At 37.6% G+C, this 20,674-nt stretch overlaps 2 protein-coding genes across 2 annotated transcripts; both read right to left on the bottom strand.

Annotated features, from left to right (window-relative positions):
• Nucleotides 1–3,618: 3,618 nt before the first annotated feature.
• LOC149402807 (uncharacterized) lies at nt 3,619–4,518 on the bottom strand. The gene is made up of 2 exons (XM_089609483.1): nt 4,116–4,518; nt 3,619–4,037 (listed from the first exon to the last, which is right to left on the bottom strand). Exons 1-2 carry the CDS (start codon nt 4,417–4,419, stop codon nt 3,883–3,885), a joined length of 459 nt encoding a protein of 152 aa, XP_089465609.1. The 5' UTR covers nt 4,420–4,518; the 3' UTR covers nt 3,619–3,882.
• Nucleotides 4,519–16,914: 12,396 nt separating this feature from the next.
• On the bottom strand, nt 16,915–19,335 carry LOC149402806 (cytochrome b5-like). Its single transcript, XM_089608207.1, has 3 exons — nt 19,098–19,335; nt 17,880–17,946; nt 16,915–17,308 (listed from the first exon to the last, which is right to left on the bottom strand). The coding sequence occupies exons 1-3, from the start codon at nt 19,182–19,184 to the stop codon at nt 17,082–17,084; spliced, it is 381 nt and encodes a 126-aa protein (XP_089464333.1). The 5' UTR covers nt 19,185–19,335; the 3' UTR covers nt 16,915–17,081.
• Nucleotides 19,336–20,674: the final 1,339 nt, after the last annotated feature.

Raw genomic sequence — 20,674 nt, 5'->3', positions numbered from 1 at the left:
AATGTCGATTTTATACCAATTATTTAAGTAAAATGACGAAATTATATCCTAAAATGCATAACAGTATCACAAATATCTCTTTCATTGATATTAACTCTTATATAAGAAAAACCGAATCAAATTTAAACCAATACCCTAACTTCCAAATTCTCAATTTTGAAATAAAAATAATCTTGAATTGAAATTAAATAATAAAATTCATATCTTTCAAAAGATAACTGTGTTCGAATTGCAACTCTGAATCCTGGTTGACTCCCAAGTAATCTTATTCACATACCTTAATGTCTCACCCATTACATCCTAGGACTTAAGAAGGTCCCAAGGATTTGGTTGCTCATCAATCCAAGTGGTACATAACACTACTACAAATTAACATATTGGGTACGGAATGGTATTAGGTGCGACTTGTCGCACCTAATAGTCGCACCTAAGCCCATATTAGGTGCGACATGTCGCACCGGATACTCATCCGGATGACTAAAAATTTCGCTAATGTTTAGTGTTATTCGGTGCGACAATGTCGCACCTAATATGAAATTGTCGCACCTAATACCTTTAGGTGCGACAAATGTCGCACCCAATGGGTTTTAAATTTAACGTTGTCAACGAATCCCGCCGAATTTTTTTTGGATCTGGGATTTCATATTGGGTGCGACATTGTCGCACCCAATATGATTATTAGGTGCGACAATGTCGCACCCAATAGGTTTAGGGTTTTAAACCCGACCTTTCTGCTTTTTCACACATTCACTCACTCACTCTCTCTCTCTCACCGTCTCTCTCTCTCTCTCTCTCTCTCTCTCTCTCTCAGCCAGCCCCCGCCGCCGTCCCTCCCCGCTCCGCCGTTGCCGGCCCTCCTTGGTAAGTCCCCCTCTCTCTCTCTGTCTCACCGGCCGTCTCTCACTCTCTCTCTCTCTCTCTCATCGTCTTACTCTGTCTCTCTCTCTCTCAGCCAGCCCCCGCCGCCGTCCCTCTCTGCTCCGTCGCTGCCGGCCCATCCTGGTACGTCCCCATCTCTCTCTCTCTATCTCACCGGCCGTCTCACACCGTCTCACTCTGTCTCTCTCCCAGCCAGCCCCCGCCGCCGTCCCTCTCCGCTCCGCCGCTGCCGGCCCTCCCTGGTACGTCCCCCTATATTTCTCTCTCTATGTTTCACCGGCCGTCTCTCACTCTGTCTCTCTGTCCCAACCTGCCTCGCCGCCGCCAGGACCAGCCCCGCCCCGCCGCCTGGACCAGCCCCCTGCCCGCCCGCCCCACAGCCGCCTGGACCAGCCCGCCGCCCCGCCGCCTGGATCAGCATCCCCGCCCCTCTATTTCTGATTTTGTAATTTTTTTTAATTAAAATAACATATTTGGTGCGACAATGTCGCACCTGAAAGTGTCGCGCCTAAAGGTATGATTATTAGGTGCGACATGTCGCACCTAATGCCTTTAGCGACAGACTTTTAGATGCGACTTTGTCGCACCTAATGTCACACCTAATAAGTTATTAGGTGCGACTTCTGACGTATTTGGTGCGACAATCGTCGCACCGGATGACTATTTTTGTCCTAGTGTAAGTTGGGTTTAGAACGACGAAAGAGAGTTCGGTTCCTACACTTGTTGCGATATTTTTTTACACAAGTGCATGTAGTCGCTCAAGTATTAAAGTTCGTAAGAACGAGTCGATCTTACGAGTACTATGCTTAACCCATTATTTAAACCAACCAGCAACGAATTGAACTCAAATAACAAAGATGATTATTAACTAAAACGATAAACTAAACTAATGCACAAAGTAAACACGGGTGAACGAATGAGTAGAAGGCAAGGGCAATGGTTTTGCTAAAATTTCCTATGGTCGGGATTTCTAGAACTACGCAAGATTTTTTGTTCTCTTTCTTCACTAATCACACTCATGTAATTATCGCTAAATCTCTCTCGAGCATCTAACAACTTATGCCAATACCGAGTTTTTATCTCTCGATCACCCTAAAAATACGACAAGCATAGTGTAAACACGACTTCATAGCCGCCTAATTATCTCTAGGTTAGGAATGTAGTACAGTTATCTAATTCTTATGCACGATCAACCTAATCTTTCTCAAACATCAAGTCAATCCTAAAAATCATGAATGAGGTCGCGATTTTTACACAAGCATTAAGCATGGAATTAAATAAAACGATAGAGAAGAAGAACATGAAAAAAAAAATACTTCCATCAATAGATAATGAATTCGCAACCATAATCAAGCAAATCTAAGCTATCACCCTTATGGGGTTCAGTTTATGACGACGAGAATAATAGAAACACAAAAGAAATAAAAACAAACCATGAAAACTATTTAAGACAATAAAACATAAATGGGATTTCCAATGAATAGAGATAGAAGGAAAAACACTGAATTCGCGGATGTCAGTCGCGACGAACGATGGTCTTCTTCTCTGGTTGCATCTTCTCTCCCAATAAGCCAAACAACTAATAAAAACTTAAAATAAAACCTAACTTCTGATTATGAGAGTTCTAATATATATAGGATGTAAGTTATTTTTGGAGCAATATGGACCTTTGGATTGGATCCAATGGCTCAAAAACACTTAAAACAGTTAATTAACGAAAACAACGTTTTTGAGCTGCAGTGAAATTGGACAGCTGCGCAGTGATTTTGAATCGGTCATAACTTGTTGCTTTGATGTCCGATTTTTGCAAATAAACACGTGTTGGAAAGCTAAGGGAAAGCTCTATCCAATTTTGAAACTGGATCATCCAAAATCTGTCAATTCAAAATCTCAAAATCGTGCAGAAGAGGACGTCGTATTTCGCTCTAAGTTGCCCAAAAATAAATGAATCGTCTTGACTTGGTCGGATTACATCTTCAACATCAAAACACTCTCTCAAACCTATAAATCACTCACAAATACATTAAATGCACTAAAAATCACTCGAGACCGCGTGAAATTCAAGCAAAAAAATAGGAGTTTATCGCTTATAAAACGCACCTATCAATACTCTTGTACGAAATGAAATAAGAGTGTTGGACAACTGACTTGGCATGGAAGAACTCTGCTACGAGTGTGAGCGTTCGGAAAGTCCTTCTGTATGCGAATTCTCACGAGGTTTTTGAACCAAAAAGGGCAATAAAAGAGGTATAGGTAACGGAAATGTATCAAAACACCTAGCTGCTACTGAGTTGTTCTCTTTCCCCAATATCTTCATATTCCAATTCTTTAATTTCAATCTCTGCCATTAAAAATCACGCAAAAAAAATCATAAAAGAGTTATCAGCTCATGCAGCCATCTCATCTTAAACCCTAGAAATGAATATGGCAACGCCTCCCCCTTCTCCCCATCGCTCTGCTCGGTGAGGTTGCTCCGGTGGAGCTCCTCCGCGGTGGCCATGGAAGCACGATTCTCCACCGACAGAATCTTCATCTTCGAGTGTTTGTTTTCCTACACTGGGAGCAGAGATCAAGTTGTTACCGAGCTGCGCTTTCTTTCCTTTACATCTTCATTTTACTGATCCCAATTGACTTCTGTGATTGGGCTGGTGACAGATTTGCAGTGATTGGCTTTAGAGAAGTCATTTCGCTGCTAATTCTACAGAGAATTTGGTTTGTTTCATTTCAGGCAAGTGAAAATTATGCAAACAAAAAAACAAACAAAATTTTCCGTCGCTGAGAATATTCAAAACAATCATATCAGCTCGCTCATACAGCTTTCTCACATCAACCCCCTAAAAAATTCAAATGACCGGCTATGGAGAATTCATGTTTCCTGCTAATTCTAGTAAGCCTTTTCAGAGTCCTGGGAGATTTGGTTGATGTCACAATTTAGGGAAGCAAAAAAAAAATATTAATATCAAAGCAAAATTTAAATTGCCTGACACTCAGGACCAAAAGATTCTACGCTTCTTCCTTCTCGCCATGTTTCTCCTCGGCGAGCTTGCTCCGATGAAGCTCCTCCGCGGCGGCCATGGCGGCACGATTCTCCGCCTGCAATTTCTGCATCTCCTCCTCCTGCTGCTGCCGCTCGAACCACGTGTCCGCGTCGGCCCAGACTAGAAAGCAAAAAGAAATCAAAAATCAATGGAAACCCTAGGAGAGAGAGAGAGAGAGAGAGAGAGAGCGGTGCGTACTGGGCTGGGCGGCCCAGCCGTGCTCGGCGCCCTTGATTTTCTCGGGGAGGGCGTAGTTGACGGTGAGGACGCGGCCGTAGAGCTCGGCGCCGTCCATGTTGTCGATGGCGGCGGCGGCGTCGTCGCGGTCGAGGAAGGTGACGAAGCCGAAGGAGCGGTGCTTCTGTGTGGCCTGGTCCAGCGGAGTCTTCACGTCCTTGATCTCCCCGAACGCCACGAACGCCGCGTGGAGTATCGCCTCGTTCACCTCCTCCGCTAGCCCCCCCACGTACACCGTGTTCTTCTGCTGCTGCTGTCCCGCCATTCCCTCTCTCGATTCCCGCTGCTTCCTTCTACTTCGATTCTTCTATTACAATGCTTGTAAATTAGAAATGGACCAAATTACATGAGACATATTTAATTTTGTAGAGTTAATTACTAGTAAAATGTCATGGACTTTTTTTTTTTGTAGTCGAGTTATTGGGAAAGAATTCCCATTTTTTGCAATTAAATTCAATATTTGAAATTCAATGATGTAGTAAAAGAAATTGAACTAAATTGAATTTTTCGGGACTAAGATTAATTTTGCATGTGTTCGTCGAAAATCATCGAAAATTATTGAATGTCGCTGGAAGAGTGGGAACTGAGAGATTTGGAGGGATAGAAAAGTGAGAAAATTGTTTGGTAGAGTATTTTTTTGTCCAAATGTGTGATAAAAGTCCAATTTTATAGAAGAATACATATAACGAGACCTGCTTTGATATTTTGCAACTAATTAGATCAACAAAATAAAATTTATCTACATAAAATCAAAATTCATAAAATAGTTAAAAATTTTCCAAAATTAATAAAATGGCTAAAATTATAATAATTTTGTGAGTGGGAGCTAGGAACTTGATGCTTACATATTCAGGTACTGACCTGACTATGACGAGATATACCGACTCCGATTTTCAGGCGGATAAGGATTTCAGGAAATCCACTTCAGGATCTGTGTTCATCCTGAATGGTGGATCTGTTGTTTGGAGGAGTATCAAGCAATATTGCATTGCTGACTCCACAATGGAAGCAAAATATGTGGCTGCTTGTGAAGCATCCAAAGAAGTTGTATGGATTAGAAAATTCCTTAAGTATTTGGAAGTCGTTCCAAAAGTCGACGAGCCATGAAACTTTATTCTGATAACAGTGGGGCTGACGCTAACTCAAAGTGATGCAGCGGAGAATTCAAAGATAGGAGATTGACTTAAAAAAACCAAAAATAAAAAGTAACGTAACCGGATAGTCGAACTTGATCGTTGATTCGCGCACAAATAACCGATCGAAGAACCTTCCTTCGCCTATTGATTCGCTCGTGAATGCTAGACTCGGGGCATCCAATCACCGTTGATTCGCGCACGAATACCGGTTTTCGGGCATCAACTCGGAGCTCGCTCACGACGCTCGGATTTGGGAGAAACACTCAAGTTTCAATATTTCATTTCATCAAAAATCTGTCTTTTACAAAACAAGTCACCAAGATTTATAGTGCATCTTGAGACCTTTTACATACCAAAAACCGATGAATGTAATTAGGAATAAATACAATTCAACACACATTAATACCTCGAAAATAAAAAATAAAAAACTGAAGAGTTACAAAATCGGGCAGAAACTAAACCGTCCATTTTGAAAGCCTAAACGTCAGAATTCGGCTTAAATCCCGAGATCCCACTTTGTGGGTCTTGTTTACTAGGTCGATTCCACTCAGAAAACACTACTCTTTTGTCCGTATCGGTGATCTCAACATTCTTGAAACTGTAGCCCAGTTTGCCCTGCATCATTCTCCCCGTGTTTGACAGAATTCGTCATCGAATTCGATGCATCTTTAGGTGGTGTGGAAGGAGGATGATGGTATTCTTGAATTCTGATGATCGTAACACCACTTCAAACAAAAAGGGCACATCAACGAAGTCATCATGGGCTCGATCGGCTTGACTATTAATCGTTGGAGCGATAGCTATCTTCACGACTTCTTGTTTTTCTTCGTCATCTTCTTGTTCTTCATAAAAATTTGGACTGCTCAATTGCTCACCAATTATTTCTTCTTCATCGTCGCTTTCATCGTAGATAGGTTCACCGATTGGATCAAAGAAATATTCTTTTTCTTCGACATCAATCTTGAACACGTGTGAGTCGTCGTCAATGAATCCAGCAAAAATCTGCATGATTCACGATCGTCTTCGGCTCTGATACCAACTGATGCAGCGGAGAATTCAAAGATAGGAGATTGACTTAAAAAAACCAAAAATAAAAAGTAACGTAACCGGATAGTCGAACTTGATCGTTGATTCGCGCACAAATAACCGATCGAAGAACCTTCCTTCGCCTATTGATTCGCTCGTGAATGCTAGACTCGGGGCATCCAATCACCGTTGATTCGCGCACGAATACCGGTTTTCGGGCATCAACTCGGAGCTCGCTCACGACGCTCGGATTTGGGAGAAACACTCAAGTTTCAATATTTCATTTCATCAAAAATCTGTCTTTTACAAAACAAGTCACCAAGATTTATAGTGCATCTTGAGACCTTTTACATACCAAAAACCGATGAATGTAATTAGGAATAAATATAATTCAACACACACTAATACCTCGAAAATTAAAAATAAAAAACTGAAGAGTTACAAAATCGGGCAGAAACTAAACCGTCCATTTTGAAAGCCTAAACGTCAGAATTCGGCTTAAATCCCGAGATCCCACTTTGTGGGTCTTGTTTACTAGGTCGATTCCACTCAGAAAACACTACTCTTTTGTCCATATCGGTGATCTCAACATTCTTGAAACTGTAGCCCAGTTTGCCCTGCATCACAAAGGAACCTCGAAGCCATAAGCGCTCTAAGCATATTGAAAGGAAATACCATTTGATTCGAGAGATTGTGCAACGTGGAGACGTGGAGGTGAAGAAGATCTCAACGGTGGACAACCTGGCAGATCCATTCACCAAGGCTTTAGCCAGCAAGGTCTTCGACCAGCATCGAGAGGGATTGGGCATGAAGGACTACTCACATCTTCTTTGAGTCAAGTGGGAGTTTGTTGGCTTTGATGCCCACAAGAAGAGTAGTAATTGTTATATGCATTTGATGTAATAAAGTCTCACGAAGACTCTTACTTGTAACTGCTAAATAATTAATAAAAAGTTGAAACTTTAATTTATTTTTCCTTGTTCGTTTGAAGCTTTATGATAAACCTTACTCTTTAGTCCTTAAACAAACCTAACAACAAATGACGAGTCAAATACAGATTTGCATAAACAAACTCTTCATGGTTTGCTTAAAACAGTATATTCACAATCTAAGGATCAAAGGGCTATTGATCTCAGTATGATTGTTAGGAGAACCTATGATGTCTGGTTATGAGAGATAGAGAGTTGGAGACTCTATAGTTCTTCCTAGGTATTTTCTGAAGGTACTGAATTGACCAGTGCACTTCTAGAGACAGTATAAGAACAAACCATTTAACATCTTCTGTCTCAAAGTCACTATGTATGAATTGCATCATGCCTACCTCAATCCTGAAATGAGACATGTTATTCCATAGCTTACATACTCTCATTTGAGAAATTCAGTGTTCTATATTCACTATGTGATGTAGACAAGACCTATTGATGAAGTACTAAATTATGAAGATGTCATGAACAACTTTGTGAAGATCTCATAGATATGGAATTCATGTACAAGATTGCTGAAATATATCACATCATGCTTTGCTCCTTGGAATGTGAATAAATGAACTGGCCAGTGTCCAAATTGAGTCATGACTCTTTTGGATGAATCAATGTGACTTGTTAGCTCATGGTCAATACATTATTTCTAACTTATTCACAAGTGACAAATGAGTTGAGGAAATAACAACTAGAAAGGTAAAATGGTAATTTTATAAATCTCATATAGTTGATGATATTCATGAAGGGTAAACATAGATAATATTCAATGGATCCACTCATCACAATTAAGTGGAATTTTGAGTAGAAAATATATTTATTTGAACCGAGAGATTTTCAGTGTCAACTCTTTAGTGGAGTCAGTTGACATTAAGCTAGAACTTGAAAAAGGTTTGTGAACTTTTGTGTCCAAGTATGCTAGCTCAAGCTTTGTTCATTTGGATCCATGAGGTCACTACCACAAGTCATTAGAGTAGGATTTGTTAAACTAGTAGCTAAGTTCAAACAAGTTCAAGTGTTGAACTAGACGAATTTTACGAAGATTGTCTAAAGGGTAATTTTGTCAATTATGACGTAAGATGGTATGAATGTCAAAATAAGATTTTGGACATTTTCATATGATGACAATGTGAATTAATCCACTTAGAATTTGGGCCTTGAGGATTGAATTCATTTCATAGAATTTTATGTGAAAATTCTACATGAGCTTTTCTTGTATTGTCTTGAACAAATAAAGAAATATCTAGAAGCATGCTCTAGATGATATTTTTGTGGCCTCCATCAAGAGAAAGAGGAAAATTATTTTGTGCATTGATGTATGAAGATACTTGCCAAATAGGAAAAGAGGAAACAAATTTATAGCACATGCTATATGATGTTGGACGTCCAAGAGAAGAAAAAGGGAAATAAATTTCCAACCTTGGTATTATTATGATAGAAATGAGAAACAAATATTGTGCTCATGAATATGTGATATTCAGCCATAATAGAAAAGATGAAATTGCATCTTTTCTATTGATTCAAGGCAATTCCTTCTCCTATAAATATCACACCTCATTCACAATATTAAAACAAGTTTTGGTGAGACCTTCTCTCTCTAGATTGGCCGTCCCTTCTCTCTCTCCCTCTCTTCTTCTTGCTCTTTTGTTTTGGCACCTAGGTCCTCATTAGACCTAGCGTTTTGTATTAGCTCTTTGGCTCTAAGACTAGTTCTTGAGTCATTGTGTTTAATAGTGCCCACACACTAAATCCTTTCCAAACTCGAAGACTCTAGTGGTAGAAACTATCGTGGTTACTCGGATTCAAGAAGACACGAATGAGAAAAGCTAAGTGGGGAGACGATCGACTCAACCAATCCAAAAGCTTCTCAACGCTCAAGCTTCAAGCAAGATTGGTACCGAGTGAAAACTCATTATAGTGTTTATTAGATTATATGTTCATGCACTTTATCTAGGTAGTAAAATCGTTTTACATGTTTTAAAGAATTTTTTTATATTCCGCCGCTTACTAGAAGCGATAAATCTATTTCAACAAATGGTATCAGAGTTATGGTCAAAGTTTAATCATGTGCATGTAATTTAAACTATGAGTATGAAAATTGTTTTCTTAATTTTACTCGGGTAATGAATTTGCTAGAATTGTTTTTTAGATTTTTTTTTTTAATTTATTGCTCGGGCCTTTAAATTAAAATGCATGTTGATTTTCTACACTCTTGGGATGCTATTAAAACACATTAGAATCAGTTCTAAAAGTTTTTAATTTTTGCATAATCAAAATCGTTTTTTGAGAAGTTTGAGAAGTTCGGATAATTTTATGAAGTAGTTATATTGTCTTGCTTACTTTGTTTATTTACTCTCTTGTTTTATATTTGTTGTTATTTTCTTTTGTGCTATACTACTGCCTTGTTAATAAAACACATCAATAAGACTTAACAACTCAATGAATCATTTCGTAATTCTTTTGCAATTTTGTCATCGGCCGAATTTCTGTCCAAAATTTCTTGAGCTTAAGAATACCTCTCGGTAAAATGAGTGCATCTCTCTGCTCAAAACTCAGATTTGAATGGTTCTTGAACCAAATTAAAGGCATGTGAGTCTACTTTCCAAATCATTCGAAATTAGCTCTATTGGACATCGGCATTTTTACTCCGAGGTGCTTGCTGTCCGGGATTCCAGAATTTCTGAATTTTTGGATTTCGGATCCCGGATCCCATTCCGAGAGTTCTAGAACTCGAATGGAAAAATTTCCTTGAGAAAAAATGTTTTTTTTGTACAATAAACATAATGTGTAAGATTGAAAAGTTTTGATATTTTGAATATTTACTTGAAATTGAGATTTTATAAAAAAAAAAAAAAAAAACTAGTTTGAATTTTGAAAAGTTGTTTTCACTTTCAAACTTGAAAATGTTTTGTCATCCAAATCAAATATGTTTTTCAAAATATTTTCAAAACTATATCTATATCACTTATGTTCAAAATTTACTGCTCTTGAAAATTTAAGTGGGAGGTCTCCTCGAAGACTAGTTGGCAAGAAGATGCAAGAAGATGTGTAATCTCAAACTTCAAGTGTTCAAGTGAGTTAAAGGTTAAAACTTTTCTCACACACTTTCCCTTGTAGAAAATAGAAAATGTATGAGTGTCTACCTTGTGTCTTTGTGCATTAACACTGCTCTCCCTTGAAACATGTCAATCAAAGAATCAATTTCTAGAATTCCACTATATCTCTCTATACCTATGAAACGTGTTTCCGAACATATAAGAGACGATGTGCCAACTCTATAAACTAAGTGGGAGGGTTATACTTGTTGTTTGCAACCCACGATCCCCAACTAATTAAAAGTGCAATTGTCACCCGATTAAGAGTCACCTCGTGGCCCTCTCTTAAATGAAAGTACTTAATGGTGCTTTGCTCTGATCATTGCTAGAAGAGCTACGTCCGAGAGTGAAACGATGAGACAAGGCCTCCCTTCGGTGGATTGTTTTTCAAAGTAGATCTCATGGAATAAGTGATTTGTTACATAGACTCAATCCCTAGTAATCCTCCATCGAGGCCCTGCGAAAGGATATGCGTGATCAAACTTTTTACAAGGTGGCTAGTCAAGCATTGATGTATTTACATCTTGGCTATGCAATAATGATGAGTCATTTACTTATGAAAGGAGACTCTTTTTGGCCTTCCCTCGAATGAGTAAAGTATCATTTCGTTCATAACACCTTTGGATTTCTTCTGTCTTGTTCATCCTAAAAATTTAAACAAACTTAAATCCTAAATCAAAAGACTAATCATAAACTTGTTTAAATTTAATTTCAGCAAGATGTCTCTCAACACTCTCTTAACCATCCTTTCCTCAAACAAACTCGAAGGCGACAACTACGTTGATTGGAAAAGTAACCTCGACATCGTCCTTATCGTTGACAAGCACACGTGGGTACTCACCATCCCATGTCCTCCTCAGACGAATGATAATTCAACTCAAGAGGACAAGGACGCCTTGGCGGCCTGGCTCCGCTCCGATGAGATTGCGAGGTGTTATGTCTTAGCTCTATGAACAATGTGTTCCAGCAGCAACATCGTGACATTGATACAACCGCTGACATGCTCTATAATCTCCATGAGATGTTTGGAGGGCAAGGGCTTCAGGCCAGACAGCAAGCAGTCCGATAGTTTATGAACAGTCACATGAAGGCTGGGACTCCTGTCAGAGACCATATGATGCTGATCATTAGTTATCTTAATGAAATGGAAATTTTAGGATCGGAGATTGATGGAGAGACTAAAATAGATATGATTTTGAAAACTCTCCCTGAATCTTTCGATACCTTCAATCTGAACTACTCCATGAACAAGCTAGAGTACACTATTACCGATCTAATGAAGGAGCTTCACACTGCTAAAGGTCTCACTAAGAGAAAGATGAACCATGGAGAGGCACATACTACTGAGCACAAAGCCTCCACATCTAGATCTAAGAAGAGACCTCACATGGCCGAGAAGAAGAACCAAGGCAAAGGTTCAAAAGAAGAAGAAGCCCCGGGCAATCAAGGTGGCCAAGTCTAACGACAAATGCCACCACTGAAATGAACCCGAACACTGGCGCAGGAACTGTCCTACCTACATCAAAGCAAAGGAAAAAGGAAAAGCAAAACCTTAGAGGAAGGTGACTTCTCCTTCAGATGGGGTGATGGGAGCTCGGTGTCAGAAAAGGCCGTGGGATCAGTGACACTATCTTTTGAAGATTGAACTTTAAATTTGAATAATGTTTATTTTGTTCCTTCCTTCGGGAAAAACTTGATATCTGTTGCTCGTCTTTGTGAGCAAGATTATTGTTTAAAGTTTATTAAGAATGGAATTCGAATTTCTCTTTCCAGTAATTCTTTCGTCACTGATGCATGTATGAAGAATGCTCTCTTTTACATTTATCCCACACAACCTTCGCTTTGAGACACTGAAATAGATAACGATCTAGTTAGGGAGCCAAAGAGGATCAAACTTTCTGATTCCTCCGATCTAATAAAATTAGCATATCTCTGGCACTTAAGACTTGTGAGGGACGGTCTACTCCAAGCCTCTGCAATAGGTTCATTGCCTACTTGTGAATTTTGTATAGAAGGAAAAATGATTAAACGACCTTTCTTTGCTAAGGGTCGAAGAGCCACTGAGTTGTTGAAACTCATACATTCTGATGTATGTGGTCCGCTCAGTACACAAGCACGGGGAGGATACGAATACTTCGTTACCTTCACCGATGATTACTCAAGATACGGTTTTGTCTATCTGCTCAAACACAAATCCGAGACCTTTGACGTATTTAAGGTCTTCTGGGCTTTAGTGGAAGAGCAAACTAACAAACAGATCCGATCGAGGTGGTGAGTATATATCTGGAGAGTTCGATGACTTTCTTAAAGAAGGTATCGCTTCTCAGCTTACAGCACCTGTCACACCTTAGCAAAACGGAGTGTCAGAGAGAAGGAACCGAACTCTAATGGAGATGGTTAGATCAATGATGAGTTACTCATCACTCCTTCTTTCCTTTTGGGGATATGCCCTCGAAACAGCAGCTTACATTCTGAACCAAGTCCTGTCTAAAATGGTTCCTGGTACTCCTTATGAACGATGGACTGGGCAAAGTAAATCTATGCCACCTCAAAATTTGGGGTTGCCATGCACATGTGCTAAGGCAAAAGACTAGCAAGTTGGCTAGTAGGTCAGAATTATGTCTGTTTGTTAGTTATCCGAAGGAAACCAAAGGTTTCACGTTCTATAGTCTCGAGGACAAAAAAACGTTTGTTAGTACGAACGCTCGTTTCCTTGAGGAGGACTTTATGAAAGATGTAAAACCTAGAAGCAAAATTGTGCTTGAAGAAAAGTTAAGTGAGGTTGCTTCTACCTCATTTGTAAGAACTGTTCTTACCCCAACTGAAACACAACCTAACTCATCAGAATCTCGTCAGGTAGTACTTCAACGTAGTGGGAGGGCTTCTTAAAAGCCTGATAGTACATGTCTTACGGAGATACTCTCGTAGCCGTCTCTGACATGGATGACCCTGTTTCCTACAACCAAGCAATGACTGGTTCCGGAAACTTGTAGACCTTCCCGAAGGGATTAAACCCGTAGGGTGTAAGTGGATATACAAGAAGAAAAGGGGTCCGGATGGGAACGTTGAGACGTTCAAAGCACGACTAGTGGCTAAAGGTTATACCCAAAAAGAAGGTATTGACTATGAGGATACCTTCTCACCAGTCGCGATGCTTAAATCCATCTGCATACTTCTATCCATTGCTGGAGCTCTCGACTATGAGATCTGGCAAATGGATGTTAAGACTGCCTTTTCTGAATGGAAATCTTGACGAACGCATTTATATGGTTCAGCCAGACGGTTTCGCGGAAGAAGGTCAAGAGACCAAGGTTTGTGAGTTGCTTAAGTCCATTTATGGATTAAAGCAAGCATCTAGGTCATGGAATATTAGATTCGATGAAACTGTGAAGAGCTTCGGTTTTGAGCAGTCGATAGATAAGCCTTGTGTTTACAAGTTAATGCAGGAGGGCAAAGTTGTGTTTCTAGTATTGTATGTCAATGATATATTACTCATAGGCAATGATGTGGGTGAGTTATCAGAGGTTAAAATCTGGCTAGCAAAGCAATTCGATATGAAGGATCTAGGAGAAGCAGCGTACATTCCAGGGATACACATCTTTTGAGATCGGAAGAACTGGACTCTATCGCTCTCTCAAGCATCTTATATTGATAAGGTGATGGATCGCTTCTCGATGCAAGACTCCAAGAAGGGCCAAACACCCTTTAGGCATGGAGTTTCACTCTCTAAGGACCAGTCTGCCAAGATCTCCCAAGACTACACAAGAGATTGAGGACATGAGAAAGACTCCTTACGCCTCAGCCGTAGGAAGTCTCATGTATGCTATGCTTTGTACTAGACCAGATATCTGCTTTGCAGTTGGCGTAGTAAACCATTTTCAGTCCAACCCTAGACCGAGCACTGGATTGCCGTTAAGCGTGTTCTTAAGATGGTATAAATGTCAAAATAAGATTTGAACATTGTCATATGATGACAATGTGAATTAATCCACACGGCCATGAATAGGATTTGGGCCTTGAGGATTGAATTTCATTTTATGGAATTTTATGTGAAAATTCTACATGGGATTTTCTTATATTGTCTTGAACAAATAAAGAAACATCTAGAAGCATGTTCTAGATGATATTTTCTTGGCATCCATGAAGAGAAAGATGGAAATTATTTTGTGCATTGATGTATGAAGATAATTACCAAATAGGAAAAGAGGAAACAAATTTATAGCACATGCTATATGATGTTGGACGTCCAAGAGAAGAAAAAGGGAAATAAATTTCCAACCTTGGTATTATTATGATAGGAATGGGAAACAAATATTGTGCTCGTGAATATGTGATATTCAGCCATAATAGAAAAGAGGAAATTGCATCTTTTCTATTGATTCAAGGCAATTCATTCACAATGTTAAAACAAGTTTTGGTGAGACCTTCTCTCTCTAGATTGGCCGTCCCCTCTCTCTCTCTCTCTCTCCCTCTCTTCTTCTTGCTCTTTTGTTTTGACACCTAGGTTCTCATTAGACCTAGCGTTTCGTATTAGCTCTTTGGCTCTAAGACTAGTTCTTGAGTCATAGTGTTTAATAGTGCCCACACACTAAATCCTTTACAAACTCGAAGACTCTAGTGGTAGAAACTATTGTGGTTACTCGGATTCAAGAAGACACGAAGGAGACAAGCTAAGTGGGGAGACGAGCGATTCAACAAATCCAAAAGCTTATCAACGCTCAAGCTTCAAGCAAGGTTGGTACCGAGTGAAAACTCATTATAGTTTTTTTTAGATTATATGTTCATGCACGTAGTCTAGGTAGTAAAATCGTTTTACATGTTTTAAAGAATTTTTATATCCCGACGCTTACTAGAAGCGATAAATTATTCTTAATCCTAGATCTATTCCAACAAAGTCTTTATAAATATGGGAGAGAGTATGAATTTTAGGAAAGAAAATACTACTTTGTATTATATGGTGTTTATAAATTTTGGCTTGATACAAACTCAAATACATCACCCATATATATACTAGTGACATTCTTAAATGATTGGGTAGGATTTTGCAACCACAATCTTAATCTAATCGTTATAAATCATTCTCTAGAGTATTCTCCACAATTTCAATTTTATCCTTATCTTCCAAAGAACTCTATAGACTTATCTAGAATGGCTTCTATAAATTGAATATTACTTAAACTAGGATAAAAGTTTGGGCTTAAAACTCTTAACCTAATAAACTAAGTGGTTTAGACACTAGTAAGAGTAAATAAGTGGCTGATTCAATATTATTACTTTTTTTTTCAAATTAGATAGATTTAAGAGTGTTTAGTTACAAACATGTAACTAATAGTGACAAAATTGACACTATTCAGTCAAGAGGAGGTGAAAAACAAATAGATAGTATTTTATTTAAATACAAAATCTATCGAGTAAAGTGTATATTATATGTTTTGTTTTGAAAAATTTCGACCGGGTAATATTGGAAAAGAATAAATTGTTAAGGTATAAATTTTCATGAATTTAAAATGATACGGTTGTATTTTGCACAGTTGAAAAATGGGTGTCCTATTTTGTAGAAAAGAAAAGGCGAGGGTACTAATATGTAGTTTATTATGTTAATTGAGCTGAAAATGTTAATTGATATAATTTCTATGTTAATATTCAAGATTATTTACTTTCTTGCATGTTGTCTTGTAATATTTGTATGAGAAAAGTTTAAAAATGGTTCTAACCGAAGCAAGTTAGTGCAGACGGTCTTAAAACGTTTGTTCAATTTAATTTATTCTGTTAAATGATCTTGTATGGTCTCATTTTTAAACCGTTTACAACAGCCAAATCCGTTTTGTAGATCGTACGAGACCGTGGACACCTGAATGTAGTAGAACAAACATAAATTTTCTTTTAAAACTTAATTTTTTTCTCAATTCTTTGTCCCTCAAACTTCTAAATTTTTATCGTACGAGATTGTGATATTTTCTCTTCCTATCCTTTGTGTCCTCTGTCTGGCTTCTTTTTGGGCGATATATCACCAACCTGTGATAATGAAGATTTCTCTGGTTTGTAGCTATCCGTTTCTTGACCCATTTTTGAAAAAAATAACACTCTCTCATGGTTCGGTAAGTTGAGTCCAGCACGGTTTTGGCTCGAGTTTTATTTTTAATTTTATAACGTATTTTGCATCTCACAGTATTATCGCTATGATTAAACGGTAAAAACATAAAACGAAACGAGATATAGATGAGTTAAAACCGAGACTTTGATTTTAGCCTGATACCGCCGATATATCGCGAGCTATTAGTGGTATTTTAAGCCTTGCTATTAATTTATCCGCTGAATTCGGTTATTCCGGATTTCAAGTCTGTCTATGATAGTACTAGAATTCATCATAATGGACCAAAGTCTGCCCTTTTTTCTATAAAACATAACTAAATATCGGTCAAAACGTAAGAGAACAGAACATTTCTTATTTGCGTTTTTTCAATGTTCCCAAATAGTAATAAACCAACTCACACACACACACACACACACACACGAAAACGATTGGTCAGTATAATTTCTATCTTTATTTGTTGAATTCCACTCCTCTTGTCTATAAGTGATTCAAATAGTTCTTCCTCTCAATAATTTCCCACTCAAAAAATTGCTCATATCGCCTAAAATTTTGTCCAAATATTCTGAACATGTGATATATATATATTCCAATGGCCTAACCTAATACTTCTTCCTCAAGTACAAGAACCCAACAGCCACAGAAATACCAGCCATTGCTGCAGGAACGATCCAATACCGTTTTGCCAGCTCGGCATACTTCTGAGAACACGGCGGCTCTACAAGTTCGGGGGCAGAGAGATCGAGCTCGCCGATGCAAAAGGTCTCCATTAACTCCTTCGCCGACTTGCTATGACCCGCATCTTCAAAATCTTCAGTCGCGTCTCTCCCTAATTTTCAGGACAACAAATAAATACATAAATAAATAACACTGGTCAGCTCAGGTTTTTTTTTTTATTATTTTTTTTATATATAAGCGGCAATTAAAATTTCGGATAATGATTATTGGCAGTTTCATTTTCCGGGAAATACAATATAAAAGATACACTAACAAAATTATTAACGAAGTCGATTACAAAATTATATGAAGTAACTGATGAATTCATTTGAAGCTTTATTTATTAAAAGACTATAATATAGTTCGTCCATGTTTCTTTCTAGATCATTGACAACCATTCTGAAAACTATAAGTAAAAAATAATATTTTAAACTTGTGTCACCGGGCCTCATAATTTAATAAATAAATAATATAATTATATAAAAAAAAAAAAAAAAAAAAAAAAAAAACTAAAGGTGCCCAAGTCGCAGGAATGTGATGGCCTATGAAAATTTCGACAGCCGACAAAAACTTGAAAAAGTAAATGGAAATTTGGCTTTTTGACTTCCAGAGTATCCACGCAGGAAAAAGAATTCTGATGGAATTTCGTGAGCATTTCAAACATTGAAAATTAAAAGGTATACCTGTTGCCACGAGCACTACATCGTCTCCACCAGGGTGATCGTCCAAATATGTCGATAAATCATACACCTGAGAGATCAACAACATAACAATGGTTTCATTTTATCTTTTGAGAATCAGTACATACAGAGAGATTTTGATCGTATCACAGAAACCTATGAATCAGATACATGAAACAACATGACATCGAATCTTGTTGCTATTCAATCAACCTTGAGAACTGCATTACTGTCTAATTAGTTTTAGAGAAACCATTGCCAATGATCAGACACTCTTTGAAACCCTTTTTAAAATCATATTTATAAGTTTTCTCGGTGAACTAACTGAATAAAATCAACGATATTTGAAAACATCATATGATTTATTAGATTCCTTCCGGTCCGATACGAAAACAGCTTGCACATAACTGGATCGAACCATTTAAAACGGTTTGAAAAAATTGAGACCAGACTAGGCCAAATAAGAATGAACCAAACCAATCAAGATCAAACTGTTTTAGCCGGTCTGATGACCCGGTTTGATATATTTAATTTTAAATTCAATTACACTAGGCCTTAACATCAGCGTTTTTCTAACTAATATGTTCAGCTTAAACTTGATATGATAATCTCAAACCAACTCAAAAAATTAATAAACTTTGAAGTCGGGCGTACGGTCTAAACCACGATTTCAATATTTGAAACCCTATAATAAATTAGGATAAGATTTTTTTTAGACCAATATCGACAGTTTCGAAAAACGATGATCCAGTTCGATTAACATTTTTTTTTTTTTTTTTTTTTTGCACAGCCCTAGAAAAAGGAATGAGATCAAGCCTACTCATTTTGATTCCAGCACATACTAAAAGAGGCTAAACACAAAATACAATCATAGTCTCCGATTTCTTAAGGGAAAAATAGGCCAGATTTGCGTGAAAAAAGCCTACAATATGTATAGACTATCGTCTCAAATATTCCTCAAACATAAAAAATCTCTCTCACTTTAATGAACCACAAAATAAGATTCTCTCCCTCAAATCAATCAAACCTCAATTTGGATTTTCAACAATCACACACACACCAACACTTTCTTCTTTCCTGCCACAACATTCATTTATAGCTATTTAAAGCAACCAATCACGCAATCACCAACAACAAAAAATGAAAGTGGATATTCGGTAATTAATGTTATGTAGGCAAATCAAATATAAAAGTAGTGAAGCCATGGGGAAAAAAAAAAACCTTTCCGTCGATAACGACCCAACAGTCGTCCTTGGTATTGTGCTCGGAAGCCTCTTCCATTGTTATGAGCTTCAGAATCTGAGGCATCTTTGTCTCTTTCTAGGTGTATATCTCTAGGATAGTCCTTACAGCTCTATCTGTGTGTAGAGATACATATACCGATATACGCATACACAGAGAACAGAGAAAGAGGCATGAAAATGGAGGGAAGAGAAAAGAGGGTTGTTGGATGGTCAGAGAAGACGACTAACACGCCAATCCCCACAGGCCTGATAAGCCCAAGCCCATTTATTTGGAGGCCCGTTTTAAGTAACACTGTTTTATATCTTTCAAAAATAGTGTTTTTCAAACTGTAAAAAAAAAAATTATTTGAGATTATTTTTCTTATATATAAAACTGTATGCAGTAAATAAGTTTAAATATAATCAAAACAGTAAATAAATAAATAAAAATTGTAAACATAAAACATAACTATTTACAGCTTAATAAATATTAGTTTTGGAATATAAACTCTAAGCGCATGATTTTTGTGATTAATTTTAAAGAATTACTATCACATATAATTTGAAGAAACTATTTTGTGATTTAAATTCCGGGGAAACCGGACGGAAACCGGTCCGGTTCCCATTTTTTTGAAGAGTCCGGCACCGGAATGACCAAAAACCGGAGGTTTCCGGTGATTCTGAGAAAACCGACGCGACCCAGTGCAAATCTTCCGGAATTTCGCCACTTTTCGAGCTTCCCGACAACTTACCGACGCTCCGAAGGACAAACTTCTCCATATACCACCGGAAAGCACTGGTATTGATGAGCTCACCGACGTGAATTTGTATTTTGATGATTTTGAGTTTTTTTTTTTTTAAATTTCTTGATAATTCTTGAAGATTAAGTATAAATTGGTAGTTGTGAACATGAATTTAGTGTTGATTTTAAGTTTGTGTTCATGTTTTCTATTTGTTTTTATTAATCCGAATTCTTTTGTTATTTTTTAGTTAGTTTGTGATGATTATGGTTATGTTGAACTTGGTTATTGATTTATTCCGAATTTCTTATTGATTTGTTTTGAATTTTATTTTACATTCGAGAATATGTTAGACTCTGTGTTCATGTTTTCTAATTTTTTTTATATTAATCCGAATTAATCTTTGAATTTATTGTTAGTTTGTGATGATTATGGTTAAAATCATATATTTAAAACCATTATTGTTTTATTCCGAATTTCTTATGAATTATTTTCAATTTTCATTTAGATCCGGGAATATGTTAGTTTAGAACTTTAGATCCGGGAATATGTTAAAGCTTGTGAATATGTTGTGAATTTGAACTATAGTATTTGGTGGATTGTGTTGAACTTTATCATTTTGGTTTGTACTATTGAACTTAGTTTTTGTTGTGTTTGTAATTTGGTAATGTGTTGAAACATCGTACACTATTTTTACTTTTATGAATTTTATCCTACGTACTTTGTATGTTTTTTGTATATTTCTTTTCTGGATTCCCCATCGGTAAATACGGTATTTGACGGTATTCCTCTACGGTAACAGTAAGTTCAACGGTACCGGTTTCTTTTTTTTCCT

This window comes from Urtica dioica, chromosome 3 (genome assembly GCF_054948205.1).
Source record: "Urtica dioica subsp. dioica isolate 48M chromosome 3, U.dioica_male_clone48M_v1_H2, whole genome shotgun sequence".
In the NCBI taxonomy this organism is placed as follows: Eukaryota; Viridiplantae; Streptophyta; class Magnoliopsida; order Rosales; family Urticaceae; genus Urtica; species Urtica dioica.
The sequence above is the reverse complement of the archived record's forward strand: the minus strand, read 5'-3'. Positions and strand labels throughout refer to the sequence as shown.

Excerpts from the sequence above, each read along its gene's own strand:
- LOC149402807 (XM_089609483.1), bottom strand. The coding sequence starts at position 4,419 with ATGGCGGGACAGCAGCAGCAGAAGAACACGGTGTACGTGGGGGGGCTA. Across the intron at positions 4,038-4,115 it reads CGGCTGGGCCGCCCAGCCCA|TCTGGGCCGACGCGGACACG; the intron begins GTACGCACCGCT and ends TTTGCTTTCTAG.
- LOC149402806 (XM_089608207.1), bottom strand. The coding sequence starts at position 19,184 with ATGCCTCAGATTCTGAAGCTCATAACAATGGAAGAGGCTTCCGAGCAC. Across the intron at positions 17,947-19,097 it reads GGGTCGTTATCGACGGAAAG|GTGTATGATTTATCGACATA; the intron begins GTTTTTTTTTTT and ends TTGATCTCTCAG. Across the intron at positions 17,309-17,879 it reads TGTAGTGCTCGTGGCAACAG|GGAGAGACGCGACTGAAGAT; the intron begins GTATACCTTTTA and ends CCTGAAAATTAG.